Raw genomic sequence first — 17,159 nt, forward strand, 5'->3', positions numbered from 1 at the left:
CTACTTTCCCAATTATTTTTCTTTCTAAGTTACTTGTATTTGCATAACAATGCAACAGGTCTGATGGTTTCCTCCTATGCCTGGCATGTGGTAGGTGCATAAATTTTAACGGGTGAGGTTGAGGAAGCAGCCTTGAAGGTGGGGAGGTCTACTGATCTTTTCTCTTGTTTCTTCCCCTCTTCCTCTCTCTTTCTCCTTGCTGACGACTCATAGCACTTACAACAGCATGACTTCTATTATGCTTTTATGTGTCTTGCATCATCCTGGGTGCTCTGTAAACTTGTGTTGCCCTGAACCGCATGCAGCTGGTGGTGGATCCAGCAAATTCTCACTTTCCTGGCCCTCCCTCCTCTCTTCTCTCCAGGGGCAGGAACTCACCATTCGCCAGATCTCCCTACTGGGCTTCCGAGACCTGGTCCTGCTGAAGGTGAAACTGGGTGACTTGCTGCTGCTGGCCCAGTCCAAGCTGCCCTCGTCTATTGTCCAGATGTTGCTCATCCTGCAGGTGAGACCCTGCTGGAGGGCCATCCCTCACCTTGCACCTCAAGGCCAAGGGATGGAGGGAGAGAGGGAGGAAACTGCTATGTGGGATGGGGGTGGGGGGGAACTAAATGACACAGAGCCCTTTAGCTTACTTTAGTATTTTTTAGTTTACCTGTCCATGCTCCTTAGTTCACTTGTCCATTTGATGTGCATCCCCTGAGCACCTGTTAGGCCCATGGGATTGCAGTGGGGACTGAAAGAAGTAGACATGCTTGTCCCCTCTCCAGTTATGCCAGGGAGCCACAAGTTGCAAGTAACAACAAAGAATCCACTTTGGCCTAGCTCAAGCCAGACCAGGAACTCACTGGAAGGTTTCCAGGGCAGATGGTCTTCATGAGGGATTACAACCAGGAATGAGACCATGTCCAGCCACAAAGCAACCAGCCTTTCTCCACTTCTTGGTCACTACCTGTACCAAATCTCCCTTGTTCCTCTGTGATGCTGCCTCTCCTGGCCTTGCTTGGTCTCTCTCTGCAGAATTGTATTGGGTGCTTTGGTTTGCACCTGATTGAATGTTGTATCCCACAGCCTGTGTGTTTCCAGTAAGAGACACCCTATGGGCTGCCTAGTGTCTCCTCATCCCAGTTCTAGATCAACAGTAAGGAGATGAGTTGACACTTGTTGGTACCTGGCTGTGCACCAGGCATGGGCCAAGGACTTTTAAGTATGTTGTTTTTTTAATCAAATAATCCAAACAGCCACCTTATGAGGGAGGCTTTGTTGTTATTCCCATTACAGATGAGGAAACTGAAACCTGGGAAGTTTATGTGCTTGTCTTAGTCCATTTTGTGTTGCTGTAACAGACCCAAAACTGGGTAATTTATAAAGGAAAGAGGTTTATTTGGCTTACGATTCTGGGACAGCTGCATCTGGCATGGGCCTCAGGCTGCTTCTACTCATGGTGGAAAGTGGCAGGCAGCCGGCGGGTACAAGCAGATCATGTGGTGAGAGGAAGCAAGAGAGAGAAGGGAGGTGCCAGGGTCTTTTAAACAACCAGCTGTCATGGGAACTAATAGAGTGAGATTTCACTCAGACCCCCCTCCCCCAGGGAGAGCATTAATCCATTCATGAGGGATCCACCCCCACAACTCAGCTTCCAACACTGATCATCATTGGGGATCAGATTTCCACATGGGTTTTGGTCTTGTGGGCTAGGGACAGAACTAAGAAGTGACCTCTGTAATCAGTTCAGAGCATCAGCTCTGAGCCCTTCCTCCAGGAAGACAGCTTCATCCTTGATCTGGCTAATGGTGACCCCATGCTGCCCTCACAGCAGGGGTGGATGTCAGGCACTGGGGCCCCTGACCCAGCTGCTCTTCTGTTTAGCTTCTCTGAGGCAGGCTGTCCTTCTGGGCCATCTCCCCTTTTCCTGTTCTCAGAGAGGAGGAAAAGTTGCCTAAGAGGCTGAGGGTGGGTGTAACTGGCTGAAATGCCAGGTCAAGTATTTTTATGGAGGGGGAAGAGAAAGAGGAGATAGAAAAATGTGTGTGCAGCCTGAGAAGCCTAAATGAGAGCTTGGATCCTGAATAAGGAGTCTAGAAAATGAGCCCGTTGGGGTTCTGGTAGGAAAATTAGGATCATTGGGCTTCTACCTTCTCATTTCCACATATGATATTTTGGGGATGAGAAGTGATTCCTTTGTTTTGGTGGTGGTTTGCTTTGTTTGTTGGAAGGAGAATTGACCCAGTCCTGCAGGTGAAAGCTCTCACCTCTTGATGCTGGAACTGGAGGGCCTGTCTCTGTCATGAGAAACATCTGCCACATTCCAACATGCCGGGCCCTGTGCCAGGCAACCCGGCAACCATGAGAAAGCTGTCATCGTTGCCCTGAAGTCCCTAAAGACGGGCTAGACTGCTTGCGCAGGGAAGTCTGCCTTCACCCGCCTTGGCCCCCACCCTGATTTGCTCTCCATGGGGTCCCTTTACATCCTTCAGCTGGGAAAACAGCCCACGTGTGTACCCCGATCCTCTCCAGCCTGGCTGGGACCTGGCCTCCTTGGCTTCTCCCCGCCACAGCAGGGTCTTTGTGCTCGCTGCTCCTTCTGCTTGGAACACTCCGTCCTCCAAGGCCCACAGCCTCCTTCTGGTCAAGGCAGGTCCTTATGTTTTCTCCTCGCTCTTGTGCCCTCAGCACCCAACACGGTCTCTGGCACACAGTAGGTGTTAATTAAACTGTGTTCAGCGAATGATGGCACCAGCTAGGAAGAGCCTGAGTAGGACTGACGCCAGGTCCCTGGCCCCAAGTCCCACGTTGGTGGCCGTCCTGCAGGGCTTCTTTTCTTGGCAGAGGGACGTACAGTCAGAGAAGGTTCATGGTCGTGGTAAATTTCTGAAACTGGGCGAGGAAACTGTCCCTCCTCTGTCTGTGCCGCCATTTCTCCCATTTGACATCTGTGATGGAGGTTCGGAGAAGCTCAAGGTCACATACTAATGTGTAAGAGAGCTGGATCTGTCCCCCATTCCTCAGCCCTTGTCCTTTCTACCTTCCACTCAGCTTTCTTGCTACTACTGCACTGCCGTCCCTCCTGCAGTCACCCAGGGTACTTGGAAACGCCTTGAAGCTTCTCAGATGGTTCTGCTTTAATGTGGAGCATTTGGTCTCATTTCCCTGAGAGCTTGCTGGGATTAGTTCCCCTGGCCATGCTCTTCCTCACTCGGGAGCTCTGGAGCCTGGGCTGAGAGTGTGACAGTGACCAGTGCAGGTCGTTCCCCAGCCCAAGTCCTTCTTGAGCAGCAGAAACAGCAGCCTCTGGGTCTGAATGGAACTTCCAGGTGGCACTGCCCCGGGGCCGTTCCTGCTGCAGGAAATTTAGGCCCCTATACTTAGAATTGTACATTCTCTCCCTGGACCCCCACTTTCCACAGTGCCATGAGACCTGGGGTTATTTTTTTCAGAATTATTTGACTCCGGTACAGAGACAAGAGCCCCTTCTCAGACCTTTGTCTCTCCCTTTTCCATTGCTTTTCCAAAATGTCCCTGAACCAACCCTCCCCACCCCATCCCAAATATACAAGGGGCTCAAACTCTCCTACTGTGGGCCTGTCCCAGCAAGAGGCTGAACCAGAGATTCTGACCTGTGTGAAGATCTGGTTCCTCCTGGCCGGTGCAGACAGGTCATGAGACCATCCTGAGAACGATGCGTCTGCAGGGCCCCGCCAGCCAGGCAGGGTATGTGATGTATGCTCAGAGGGCCCAGTGCTTGGATCAACTGTCTCCTGTCCCTGTCTTAATAATTCCTAATGATGCTTGAGGAAGGGGCCCTGCATTTTCATTTTGCAGTGGCCACACTAATTCCACAGCCAGGCCTGGGGCTGAGGGTGCTGTGCGAGCCACAGTCCCAGAAACGGTTTTCCTGGGAGAGACCCGTCCAGCTCCAAATCACATGTTCCTCATCTGTCTTCTTGCCACCTTTTGCAGCTTCTCTTCTTTTTTCTGTCATCTCTCCTGGTTTAGTGCTTATGAATTATAGGGGGGGAAAGGCTTGGAGGAGAAGCCAGATGAGAACTATCAAGGATAGAAAAAAATGAAAAAAAAAAAAAGTTTCCTGGGTTTTGAAACCCCGTCAAGGTGGTTTTGTGGCTGAAACTGCCCTGCTTTTGAGGCCTGGTGTGGTTCTTGGGGAGCATGAATAAGGCTCCCCTTTTCCTTCAGTTGCCTTGAGGATTCCCTTCCAGTTGGGGCAGGTGTGTGCGTGTCTTCCTACACGGGTGGCGCTTTATTTCCACGGCTGACTTTCCCAATGCTGCTGCTGAGCCTGAGTGAACTGAAGGAAGTGTGAAGTGCCATGCTTTCTCCTGTGGTGGCCTCAGGTGCCAGGCAGCCTGAAGAGAAGCTGTGCCGTGGGTACCGGGCCCGCTCTTTCTCTGCATCTCTTTCCTTCTGACCCCTTTTCTGTCCCAACCTCCAAATCTTCTGTCCCAGAGCCCCCTCCCCAGCTGCTTTAGTTTTCTTAAGCTGTCCCCTTCTCCCCTCCGCCACCAACCACACCCGTCTCAGTGAGATGTTGCTGAGAAGGGGCCAAGGAAGATCCTGTTTCCTCAGGAGCTGACATCTCCCCCAGGGGTCCCCAACCTGCAGGGCGTCGTCCCTTCCCATTTGCTGCCTGACCATCTCCCTCTCCAGTCCCCGAAACACCTTGGTGCAATGGAGAGATTTTAAGTGAAAGCAATTCAAAACCTATTCTATTCTGAGGATTTGACAACTCCTTGGACTGAGCACAGCCCCAGGCAGCCTTCTTTCTTTCCTGTTTAGGCCCCTGTCCCTTGCCAGGTGGTCTCCGCTTCCTTGCAGCCCTCGACCTGAGAGCACGCCTTCATGTCCTTTCTTGCAAGAAACTGAATTCCCAAGCAGTCTGCTGGTTTTCTAGAAAACTTTGGTTACTGGCTCCTTTTTGGTTTTGACGGTGTGGTTATGAGTTTTAGTTGGTGTCTACTTGGGGCTTAGCTCTGGGTGCTTCTGTCATGCTGGGCTTTTGAACTGGCTCTTCATCTTGTTGCTAGAAGCATGCCTGATTCCAGAATGACTCCCTTTCTTCTACTGTTCTGGACTTTTCCATACTTTTCCCTCTTTTCTAGTCTGTTAACAAGTGGCAGTGAGATGGGCTTGGAGCCTGGGTTCCAGTCCAGGGTTTTTGCCATTGATTGGCTGTGTTTTCCTGGGCAAGTTACTTAAGCTCCCTGGGTCTACTTCCTTATCCACAGAGAGGGGATAATGAGAGCGTCTTCCTCCCTGGGTTGTTGGGAGGCCTCCATGCATTAATACACATGGACTACTTATGTAAAGTGTTTATATGAAGTGCCCTCATGCCTAGTGTGAACTGGTCACTATGACAGTGGAGGTGAGATTATTGTCATCAGGACCAGTCAGACATCAACCCAGAGCTGGGGACACTCCCACCCACGCTGATTGGTAGGGCCTGGTAGGAAAGGCTGCCATGGTACTTACTAACCATGTACAGATCTAATCCTTGTGACCCTTGACAGGTGACTAGGGAGAGTGTCAGGCCTCAGCGTCCTTATTCTAAGTATCCGGCAACACTGCCCTATACACCGCAGGAGGAGAGTCAGGGTGTGTTGACTGAGTGCGTGCCTGCTGGCTGCGGTGACTTCCACTGACATCTGTCTATCTTGGATGTTCGTTTCCAGAGTGTTCACGAGCCCACAGGCCCAAGTGAGGGTTATTTGCAGCTGGAGGAGCTGGTGAAGCAAGTGGTTTCTCCTTTCCTCGGCATCAGCGGGGACCGCGGCTTCTCAGGCCCCACGTACACGCTGGGTAAGGGGTGCGGCTCTCAAGTTGCCAGGATAATGATCCCAGTTATGTTTCACTGAGCACTGATCACGTGCCGAGCCCTTTGCTTCTGATGTGGGACTGTGCACATCTGTGCATATTAATCACTCACACTGATGGCCCGTGTTGAGTAACCTCCTCCCCCTCGGTGAGTCTTCCCAAGAGACTGATGTCGTGCCTCTGCAGTGGTGCTTGTCTGATCCACATCTTTGATCAGTGGCTTTGATCTTTTTTGTGTGCCTGGGACATTAATTTTTCTATATTTGATACCAGAAACTGCCTTATTACACCCTCCCCTCAGCTTGACTAGAAGAACTGCCCATGATGGATTTCCCTTTGAAAGCAGCTCAAAATGTGAGACCAACGTGTTGGTCGTGTGGCCAGATGTTATCGAGCTGCTGTTCCCCACTCTATCTCTGAAGGTACCAGCAAGGAAAGGGGCTACTGGATTTGGGGACAAATCCTGTTGGGGCCATTTTTGGTGACTGTAAAGGTAACATCAGGCCGCCTGAGTGTCAGGCTCTGTACTAGGCACCTTGGAGAATCTAGAGATGAATCAGATCTGTTCCTTCTCTCCATGAGACCACAGTCTCGATGGTCTGGATAGAGATAGCTATATAATATAATTCATAATAGCTCTCAGTGAGATCACGATCTTGGTAGAAATAGCTATATAATAAGATTTATAATAAAAGACATTCCTCAGTTACTGTCTGAAATGTGGGCCCTCAAAATGCAGGAATTGCGTGTTCATGTTCTATGCCAGGAATAGTACCTGACAGATAGTGGACACTCAAAAAAATATTTGTCAAGTGGATGGCAGGCAACTGTACTCAAGGCCGGGGTGGCCAGCACCCACAGAGAGGTGCAGCGTGGAAACAGATGACCTGAATTGGAACCTCTAGCCCCCTCTTCTCGCTTTAATGGAGTTGCAGCTGAGCCTCAAAGAAAGAGGGAAAGGGGCAGCCTCCAGAGAGGTCCCCACTCCTTCCTGGGCCTCGCTTCCACAGAAAAAGGCAGGGCCGGCTGGCAGTTTTCACGGCCTTGGTTGTGTTTTTCTGGAGGCACCAACTTGACCACAGCCACCGTGGATCGGAGCACTGGCCCCAGCCTGCTGCCTGCAGGGCTCCCTCCTCCCTGCTCGCTCACTCCCTCTGCTCACGGAGATGGAACAAGCCACAGCTAAAATGACACTGAAGGAAAACAGTCTCCTGCCCTCTCCAGCCCTGAGCCGGGGACCGTATTGCTGTGGTCTCCCTGGAACCCGCCTTCCTGCTACTGGCTTGGCTCACCAAGTTTGGGGGAACAGGGGGATCCAGAGAGATGTCAGGATGCCAGCAGGATGCATAACTGGGCCATGGCAGAGGACTCCACCATCATCTGGGCCAGTTTAGGGAAAGAAAAATAGTTTTTCTTCAGCCCTCATAAGCCCTTAGTTGGAACAGATGCATGTAACAGATTTGAGAGAAGAATAAGTAAGTTTATTAACGTGTATTTTGTACGTACATGGGACACACCCAGGGAACAAGTAGTTCTCAAGAGGTGGCTCTGAATGGCAGCTTATAGAGCATCTCTAATAAAGAACAGTGCGTTTTCAGAGCAGTGACAAGACAGAGGGAAAACAGTCTCTAGGGGTGGTGCCTTGTGAGAAGGCAAATGAGGGACAGATAAAGGCTAGTTAGTGAAGCTTGTTAATAAAGATTCCTCTGGGACCACCTCTAGCAGAGAAGAGTCTAGAGCTGTCTTCAGTGTTTAACCCTCTCTGGTAGAAGGAGAGGGGGATACCTTTAGTCTTTGTAAATTTATGTCCTGCTTTTAACAAATAGAGGGAGAACAGAGAGGTTTCCTGTATCTGCTGCTTAATTGCCTTCAGCTCAACAATCCTCATGCCCAAGAGGCATATTTGGGGGTGGCATATTCTAGTCTCCCACACCAGGAACAGAGTCGATTTGGAAGTTTGTTAGTAAAGACTCTATAGGGGGATACCTTTAGCTTTACAACTAAAAGAATAATACACACTTTTGTCAAATTATTAAAGCAAAGACCTGAGTTTTTATTCTTCTACCAAGGCTAATCTTTGGAGAGTTGTCTCACTGGGGCAGGGAAGGTAGGACATTATCTTCTTTTGATTAATTTTTGTATTATCATTTTAGCATATGTGCCAGGCAGCTTGTGAGATGCTAGAGATACGTCCATGAAGAAAACCAACCCAGCCCTGCCCTCTGAGTGCACACAGTCCAGTGAGGAAGTCACAGACAAGGCAGTGACTCATCGGTCTACAAATGCTCTGAGGGGGCGTGTACAGGGGTCATGGAGCCCATGATAGGGGGACTGCTCTTGGGCCAGGAAGTCAGGGAAGGCTGCCTGGAGGAAGTGATGTCTGTGATGGGATGGGACTTGTACGATGAATATGAGTTAGTTGAGTAAACAGGGAAGGAAGACTATCCCCAATCAAAGGGAAGAAACTTTGGGAGGATTTGGAGGGCAGGGGGTGATCAAGAGGTTAGAGCATTTGAGGAACTGAAAGAGCTTCTGAGTTGCCAAGTAGCATAAGGCAGGGGAAGCCACTGGACACAGATCGTGTCCTGGGCACTGTGCCGGGTGGGCCAGATACCCTGCCATGGAGGCGGCACTGCTGTCTCCATTTCACAGGTGAGGCAGATAAGGATTAAGGTCACTTGGCTGTCAGATCCTGGATTCCAGAACCTCAAGCCGTTTGCACTTTACCAGCTGCCCCATGTATCCTACCATCACCCTACATCACCACTGACAGCATTTAAAAGGTGACCTCATTAAGAGACAGCTGAGGAGGAGGTCCTTCCCTCCTGTTTCTTAGCCCAAGAAGTATCCCAGGAAAGAGGTTTCATCCCAGACCTCTAGATGCTAAAGGCTAAAGTGGTCACAATGGTGCCTTTCCTTACTGAGGACACCCCTTTCCAGATAAGGAGTGGACTCTGGGGCTCAGTCTGCCCCTCAGTAAAATGGGGATAATAACGTTTATTCCACCTATGGGAGAAGGGTACTGAGATGACTAGCTGAAGTAAAAACTAGGGGTTGAGCTGGGCGTGAGAAATCACTTTGCCCATGGGAGGGCCTTGTCATGGCTTGCTTGGTGTCTGAGCAAGGACGGGAGGGTTCAGGGAAGCTGGGGGATCACCTCCAAAGCTGCCACTTACCAAACGCCCATCACATTGTATAGTGACCGGGCTCTTGGCACATATTTCTTCCTCACTTAGCCTGCTAGTGTGGGTGCTGTCCTCACTACGGTCTCTGGTCACCCACAAGATAGATGGCCAGAGCCAGAGAAGATGCTCATTCGTGGGGAGCTCCTCACTGCATCCACATTCCCATGCGTGGCTCCCCCGGAGGATTCTTGGGAAGTCTGTCTTCCAGCCAGCCAGGCCTCACGCCCTGGATGTGCGGGCTCGCTTCAGAGAGCAAGGACGAGTCATTGAGGCCCGTGAGGGAGAGGGCGAGAGTGTGCATGCGGGCGTGTGTGCGTGCATGTGTCTGTGACTGCGTGTGCCCTGCTCTCTGACGCGGTCACCCTTCTGCAGTGGGAATGTGGACATGAGGTGGAGGAAAGTGAAATGAAAAAAAAAATATATGGCATTTTCATCAGGGGTGCCATTCCACTTTTTCTGAACCGAAAGGTTCAGAGCTGCTGCCTTGGCCCCCATCTCATTGCTGCCTACAGGGCCCTCAGCCTGCACCCCAGAGCTTGGTTTCTCCCGCACAGAAGCCCTGCCCTCCTGCAAATCTCCTTCCATTGTGTCTGCGGGGGCAAAGGGGGACCCTTCTCCTCCTGGGCGCTGGTGCTGCTGCCTCAGTCAGGATACTGTAACTTCTCTGCGTGACAAGTGGGCATTCATGTGCTTTCAGGTGCCTGGTCTGGAGAGGGGTGCCCACAATGGGCTTGGTGTGCAGGGGTCACAATGGCCGCATTATGGCCGATACACCGGTGGGGCCCTGCCGGTGAGCCTGGGAGATCAAAAGCCTGGGAACCGAGTCCCTAACAAAGGGTCCAAGGACGGCCTTATCCAGGCTTTGCTTCTCTCTGGGGGTTTGAAAGGAGCTGCCCTTGCTGGCTGCTGTGCAGGGGGATGAATGCCCGTGCTCAGCAGGGTGCCTGGGGAGAGTGGGAGGAATAGAGGCTCCCCAGCCCCACCCCGTGTGAAAGTCTGGAGGAGGAAGAGGTGGTGGCCTGGAAGCAGGTGCCAGTTGAGGTGGCAGGGCCCAGCCCTCTCCCTGCTAAAAGGCACCACTGCAAGGGAAGGACCAGTTTTTAGGTCCCAGAGGGTACCCACAAGGTAACAGTTCCTCCGTGGGAGAGTCCCTTCTCTGGGTGACAGGGCCCTGCCTTCCCTGGTGCAAAGGAGGGGGAGAGTGGACAAGAAGCAGGAGTGTGGGTAGCTATCTGTCAGCCCCAGGCCTAGGATTCAGTTTTAAGGCCTCCCAAGGGGCCCAGTGGGGACACAGCTGACGCAGTTGTCTGATGGTTAGCTCTGGAGTCTGGTGGCAGCTTAGCAAGGCCCCTATGGTCTCGGATCTGCCCACACCCAGTCTTGGGAACCAAAACATTCTGCCCAGAAAGCAGAAGGAAGAGCTGTGGTCCTCTCCCATGAGTCATCAGCAAGGAGAGGGAGGCAACGTGGAACGAATGGGGCCTTGGGAACCACAAGGGCTGGGGCTCAGCTGTGTGGCCTGCAGCAAATGACTTCACTTCTCTGAGCTGCTGAGGGCTGAGCACAGAGGCCCTTGCCTTTTGTTCAGGGATAGCAGGAGGAAGCAGGTGCCCTGTCTCAGGGCAGGGCTAGGCAGAGCAGCTGCCTGCTGTGTTATGGGCCCGGTGTAGAGGTGGTCTCACCCCATGGAATCACTCCTGGTGGGAGGCTGTGTGTGCCTCCCCTGCTCCACTAGATCCTAGACCACATCCTAGCCCTTGCCATGGCCTGATTATTTGTCAGTCTCCCCCTCAGACTGTGAGCTCTTTGAGGGCAGGGAACATATTGTTCCCTTTTATATCCAAGACCCAGTGTGGACCTGTCCTGTGAGTGAGTGAGTGAGTGGCCGGTCTGGGTTCAGTCTGTAAGTCACTCCTAGAGGTGCACGACCCATCTGAAATCTTCATGGCTTCCCCTCTTCTGAATTCCCAGGGTGCTCTTGTCTGTACCTCTGCCCTGACACTTGCCACGCTGACCTTGCTCTAACATTTATCTGTGTGTGGGTCATGGGCAGGGGCTCTGCTGTCTGCTCTGGGCTGGAGTCCTGCTTTCATTAACTGTGACTGTAACGTTATTCAGCATCTCAACTTCAGGTTCTTCTTCTGCAAGATGGTCAGAAGGAGATCATGTGGATGGAGCTCCTCCTTTCTGGTACAGTACCTAGCACGTAGCAGACAGTCAGTAAGTGGCTGCTCCTAAGACCATACCTCCCACCCTGACACGTGCACGCATACGAGAGTGCTGGGCTCAAGTCCCTGGTGGCAGGCCAATATCAGATTTATGTTTCTCTTCCTCTCTGCAGCTAGTGCAGCGTTTTGCATGTAATAGCTTAAGAAGAGTTTGCTGAAGGACGGGGCAGGTGTCCTTGGGCCCCCTGCTCCAGGTTGGGCCTCCCTACTCTGGCTCCAGCTTTCAGCCTGTGAGCCCTGCTCAGCAGCAGCCCAGGCAGCCTCCCTTGTGGTTTTGCTGCCTGCCGAACTCTCCAAGGACCCACTGGGACAACTTTCTGTGGCTCATTCCATTGGGTGGGAGCCCTTGGAAATCCTCAAAACAATTCTCATTCCCTCCAAGATGCTGCATGTGTCAACCACACAAATCAATCCTTATCCCTCAATTTCCCTTGTGTCTTCCCTAAATCCAGCCTTTGCTCCAGGTCTTTCCTTTTCCTGGACTGCCCATCCTGGCCCTTTCTGTCTGTCCCAAGTTTTAGCCATGTTATAAAGTCTAACATTAATACCGCTTTATTCTGGAGACTCCTTCCCCAAACAGAGCGGTCATATTCCCATAAAACATTATTTGAGTCTCTACCAGCAGTAGAAATGATGTAGCTACTGTCTGCCTCTTTGGCTGTGCCTTCTGCACAAAAGCCTCCTGGCAGGTAGGTACCCAGTCCCTGGAACACAGATTTGCACACAGTAAGTGCTCACCGGACAGGTCTAGTCCGGTCTCCTGCCAGTCCGGTTGCAGGGTTTAGGCCACAACATGTTTCCCACCAGTGATCTAAAGTGCTTGCTTTTAATAGCAGTGTGAGAGAAATGAATTGTTTTCAAGGGTGTTTTTTTTAAGTGACGGTTCTTTAATGGGGTCCTTGCTGCCTTGAACTCTTCCGGTGCTTCAGTTTTATAGTTATTGATTTTTGTGATCATAAAAGTGACATGATTATTGTAAGAATGTGGGAACATTATAGAAATGTGTGGCTTGGAGGGTACGAGCACCCGTGCTTCAGACAGAACCTCTGTCAACGCCTGGCATAGGTTCCTTCTTGGTTGTTCCTTGTCGTTTTGTCTGCTATCCCCAAAGAGGGGGGCTGATGACCCAGCTCTCCTGGCCAATACCAGCCTCTGGTGTAGCGGCAAGGGGTGGGAGGGCAGTGTTTGCTATTACTTGACTTGAGAGGGTAGACTGGCTCAAGGAGTGGGTCTTCCAAGGGCAGCGGCAGTGCCCTGAGACACAGCAGTGTGTAGTGGGGAAAGTATGGGCACTGCCATTTAGAACCCAAGAGAACTGGGGCTGATCCATGGACTTCCTGATTTATGCAATGGGACCAGCCCTGCCTGTTTCAGACAGAGACCATGGATGGGAACCCACTCTAAACTCTAAATTCTACGTTATCATTTTGGAAAAAAAAAAAAAAAAAACAGGTTATGAAAAATTATTCTTGTTACTGCCTAACAGCTCCCTTGGAGTTCTGGGCCGGTAGACTTGGAGATTTAGTCCTAAGGGTTAGAATTTCATTCTCGTTATTATGCGTGCCCATACATGCAGATACACATACACACACACGTATGCACACACACACACACCAGCCCAATGATGGGAGCTGCTGTGAGCTTTGCAGGTGGACATGGGTGACACCATCCAGGAGCGTGAGGTCTGGAAGTGGCTGACACCTGTGTCTGGGGCCCTCCAGGTCCCTGGCAAGAGCAGAGAGTAAACTAAAGCAGCGTGGGCCTGTCTGTGGCAGAACTGCTTGCTTTCCCTTTAGAGAGAGGGCCAACTCCTGGCCCCATCAGAGTGGTGGGGGTACTGATTCTGTCAGGCCCCCATCTACCACTCCTTCTGCACCACCATGCCTCACTGGGAGGAGGGGGTGTATTTCTTGTGGGGTCTTCAGGGTGTCAGGGAAGGGTGCTGTGCAAAGCAGTGATGGGGTGGGTGGCTGGAAGGCTGGGGAAAGCTGCGCTCAGGCAGCAAGAGTGATGTTGAAAAGAAGAGGAGACCGCGAACCGATCTGGCCCATTCCCCATTCTCTGCAGATGTGTTTCCGGCATGGCCACGCCTTCAGATTTGCTCTCTCCTGGGCCAGAGTGGCTTCAGCGGGCAGGACTTTCATCCAGCTCCTGACATGGTTCTCTGTGCCTAAGTGGAAGAAGAGGTGGGGCTGCCTCGAGAAGAGCTTGGTTGGGGGACTTCTCTGGGACCGAGGGGTGAAGACTTGGCGTGGTCCCCGCTCGGGCCCAGACTCTGTATGTTTCTGTACTGGCACAGTCCTTGTGAAGGTGGGGAGAGGAGAGGACCTAGGAATTGGGGTGTGGCTGGTAGCTATGCTTCCTCCTGGGGAATCTTCCCCTGGACTTGGGTCACCCAGCTGTTTGGGTTCTTCTCCTGCCCCTCTGACCCCTCAGCTTTCCTTCCTTCCGCAGAGGCAGTGGTGCTACCAGTTAAGACACTCGGCTTCTAGAGGCTGCTGCCTGTGTTCCAGTCCCAGCTTTGCCTCTTCTTTGTGACACTGGACAAGTCATTTAATCTCCGTGCTTTAGTTTCTCCATATGTAAAATGGCAATCATGATAATAGTACCTATCTCATTGGGCTGAGAGAATTTAATTGTTCATACACGCAAGATGCTCAGAACAGTGCTGACCTTAAGTCCTATCCTGTGTGTTAGTTGTTGGTACTTTTTCTGTCATTTTAGGAGGCCCCTCTCCCTTCCGACCCCTGCACAAAGGAACACAGGAGAATAATTTAGTCCTTGACCCCTCTCTTCATTTTCAGAGAGGTCACGTTCACTCTGAGGGCTCTAACCATTACAAAGATCCAGAAGACTCTGCAATTTTTTTTGTCTGCAAATGTTTTTGTGTCATTATAAAAGAAATACAGGCACATGGGATCAAATCTGGAAAATATATTTAAAATAAGGATACAGAAGAAATTTTAAAAATTACTGGTAATATCTTTACCCAGAGATCACTACTACTTATATTTTGGCATATGGCCTGTCTAGTTTTTATACATATGTGTGTGAATACAACACCCAGTATAAACCCAGTTTTGTATTAAAAAGGCAAAAATGCATATAATAGTATTATTTATATTCTGCTTTTGTCACCAAATATTATACTGTGAACGTTTTCTAATGTCCTTAAATATCCTTCGAAAATATCCAAATTTCTATCTTTAGATAGAAACTTCTTTCCCCAGCTTCAAAATTGCACATCCATCTGTGGAGGCACTTGGGCATCTCAGACTCATGTGGCCAGAGACAAGCTTGGTGCCACGAGGTGCTGGCTCTTCCTTGCCACCCCTGCATTGTTTTGCCCCACAGCTTGGTGCCTGCCCCTCCTGTGCGGCTCACTTGCTGGTTGTGTAGTGTCAGCCTCTTGTGTCTCCTCCTCACCCCACCCCACAACTCTACTTCCCATGCCAATCCCCTTGCACCTTGACTCTGTTAGCGCTAATTTTTGTTTCACATGCAATTTGTATTTATAGAAAATAACGTCTGAGCCTTCTCTGTGGCTTTCCTCATCTCTGGCTTCTCTGGCTGCAGCCCATCCTGCCACACTTCTGCAGGGCAGTCTTCCTGAAGCACAACCTGCCGTGTCCTATGACCTGCAGGGTTTCCTGCTCTGCTCCCCCGCACCCTCCTGCCCACTGTGTCCAGTCTGGTGCATCACAGGTGCTTCCATCTGGCATTTGAGGGCCCTCCTGGTACACTCCCATCTTGCCTGCTTGGGCACTGTTTCGTGCACTCTGTGTCCCAGCCAGGCTGTGGCCTGATGGCACTCCTGTCTTGGCAAGTTGCTCAGGCTGTTCCCATTGCTCAGCATGCTGTCACCCCTATCCTCTTCTAGATCTCTACCACCCTAAGGCCCCTGTCCAATGGGCATCTGCCCTGGCAAGTTTTCTAATCGTTCCCAGGTGGATATGCTTCTTCGAGCCTTTGAACCCTACATACCTGGCTTGTCCTTCCCCGAGGTACTTTGCCTGTTAGAATTACTGACATGCTTTGCATGGGCAGCTCAGAGGAGCAGGGTCTGGAGTGAGACTGGTCTTGTTTGAGTCCCAGCTTTACTACATTCCAGCTGTGTGACCTTGGGGACTCAGTTTTCTCATCTGTAGAGTGGGAGCTAATCTGTATCATGACTTAAGATCAAAAGATGCATTCAAAAGTTTAGCATTGTTTCTGGAACGTGGGGAGAGTTCAAAAGCAGTGGTTTGATAATAATTCATGTCCAGTCCTCTTCTTTTCGCTTCCTTGGGGCCACCCATAGAACCTAGCCTGGTCTCTGATGGTGCCAGAGGCTGTCTGAGTCCTGGAGAACTGACTTGAACAGAACACAGGTCTCAGACCATTGACCTGGCGGGAGATGAGGGGCATTGGGGGTCCTGGTTCTGTATGATTTGGGTATGGTCCCACTGCCTTGGCTGTGACAGCTGAGGTAACTCCCTAGTCACCTCTTCCTCTGGAGTTAGGTGTATGAGGCCTCTTTCATGCTTCCGTTGGGTTTCTCCTGAAGCTGACCCAATCAGTGCCCAGATGCACAGAGGAGATTGGCTAAAAGAGAACTTAGGGCAAATCCAGGGAAGCTCAGGCAGCAGCTGGGAAAGAGAGGAGTTTCCCTTGACCCTTATCTGTCAAGGAAAGTGTTTTGGTGACCCCCTAATATAGGGGGTAGGGTGGTCTGGGGCAGCATCTTGTGTAAACAGGTCAAAGTGCAAAATAAACTTTTAGACATCTCCGGGCTCCTCCCTTGCATTCCAGCAGGGCTGCACTTCAAGCTGTTCCTGAAGGTTGGGCCACCACCTTGCTCTTCTCCCACACTGATTAGGAACTTTTGGCTAGATAGTGACCACCACTCCCCACTCCCATTTACAGCCTCTGCTGGTTTTTCGCTTGCAGCCAGGCGGCACTCCAGGGTCCGGCCCAAGGTGACACTCCAGAACTATGCTTCCCCGATGACGACGGTCAGCCGGCCACTAAATGAGATGGCCCTGACACCGCTGACGGAGCAGGAGGGGGAGGCCTACCTGGAGAAGTGTGGCAGCATCCGGCGGCACACAGTGGCCAATGCCCACTCGGACATCCACCTGCTGGCCATGGCCACCATTATGCACTCGGGCTTGGGAGAGGAGGCTGGCAGTGAGGACAAGTGCCTGCTCCTGCCGCCCAGCTTCTCCCCGCCCCACCGGCAGTGCTCCAGTGAGCCCAACATCACTGACAGCCCCGAGGAACTGGAGGAGGTGGCAGGGGGCAGCCGGCGGGGCTCAGAGCTGAACTGTACATCCCTCAGCTGAGTAGCTGCCTCGGGACTTCCCAGCCTCTGCTTTGCTACCAGGATGAAGACAGCTCCATCCCCATGGACCACAAGGGACTCCTCCTTCGGGAAATGCCTCCTTATTTCTTTTAGAGTACAGGCCTAGCCTTTATGTCCTGGGGGAACCCCTATTGTAACCCTCTTCATTTTGGTGACTGTGATCACCTCTTTGTGGCCACACACACCCAATTGACTACTGGTCACTCTGTCACTTCCAGCCTTGCCTGCCTGGCTCAGATCCTCTTCTCTGGGCCTTTTCCCCTCAGATATTGGACTGCCCCATGCTCCCATAGATAGATCCCAATGCCCCTGGCATTACTGTAGCAGGAGGTTGTCAGGACCACACACAAAACCAAGGAGGACATGTTGGCCTGTGGAGTTCCCCTTCAGGTTCCTTGTGGTACAAAAGAGGTAGGCAAGAGGTGACTTCTCTCCCCTGTTCTGTGTAGAGTGACAGTGGACTGCAGCCCCCTGCCAAGCATGGCTTGGGGAACGTGCCTTCCTTATTGTAGTTCCAGAACTACTGAGAGCGAGTTGGCCCACTTGTGGGTGAGTGTCCATTTTCGCCTGCAT

The 17,159-nt window shown here is 51.5% G+C and overlaps 1 protein-coding gene across 1 annotated transcript in view; it reads left to right on the plus strand.

Moving 5' to 3' along the window:
• The window catches only part of LOC134375613 (proline-rich protein 5-like), a 51,747-nt gene extending 35,181 nt beyond the window's left edge, over positions 1–16,566 (plus strand). The window contains exons 6-8 of the mRNA XM_063094223.1: positions 365–505; positions 5,688–5,814; positions 16,172–16,566. Coding sequence (XP_062950293.1) covers positions 365–505; positions 5,688–5,814; positions 16,172–16,566 — 663 coding nt within the window. The remainder of the gene's footprint in view (positions 1–364; positions 506–5,687; positions 5,815–16,171) is intronic.
• The last annotated feature ends 593 nt before the right edge of the window (positions 16,567–17,159 follow it).

Source organism: Cynocephalus volans, chromosome 4 (genome assembly GCF_027409185.1).
Source record: "Cynocephalus volans isolate mCynVol1 chromosome 4, mCynVol1.pri, whole genome shotgun sequence".
In the NCBI taxonomy this organism is placed as follows: domain Eukaryota; kingdom Metazoa; phylum Chordata; class Mammalia; order Dermoptera; family Cynocephalidae; genus Cynocephalus; species Cynocephalus volans.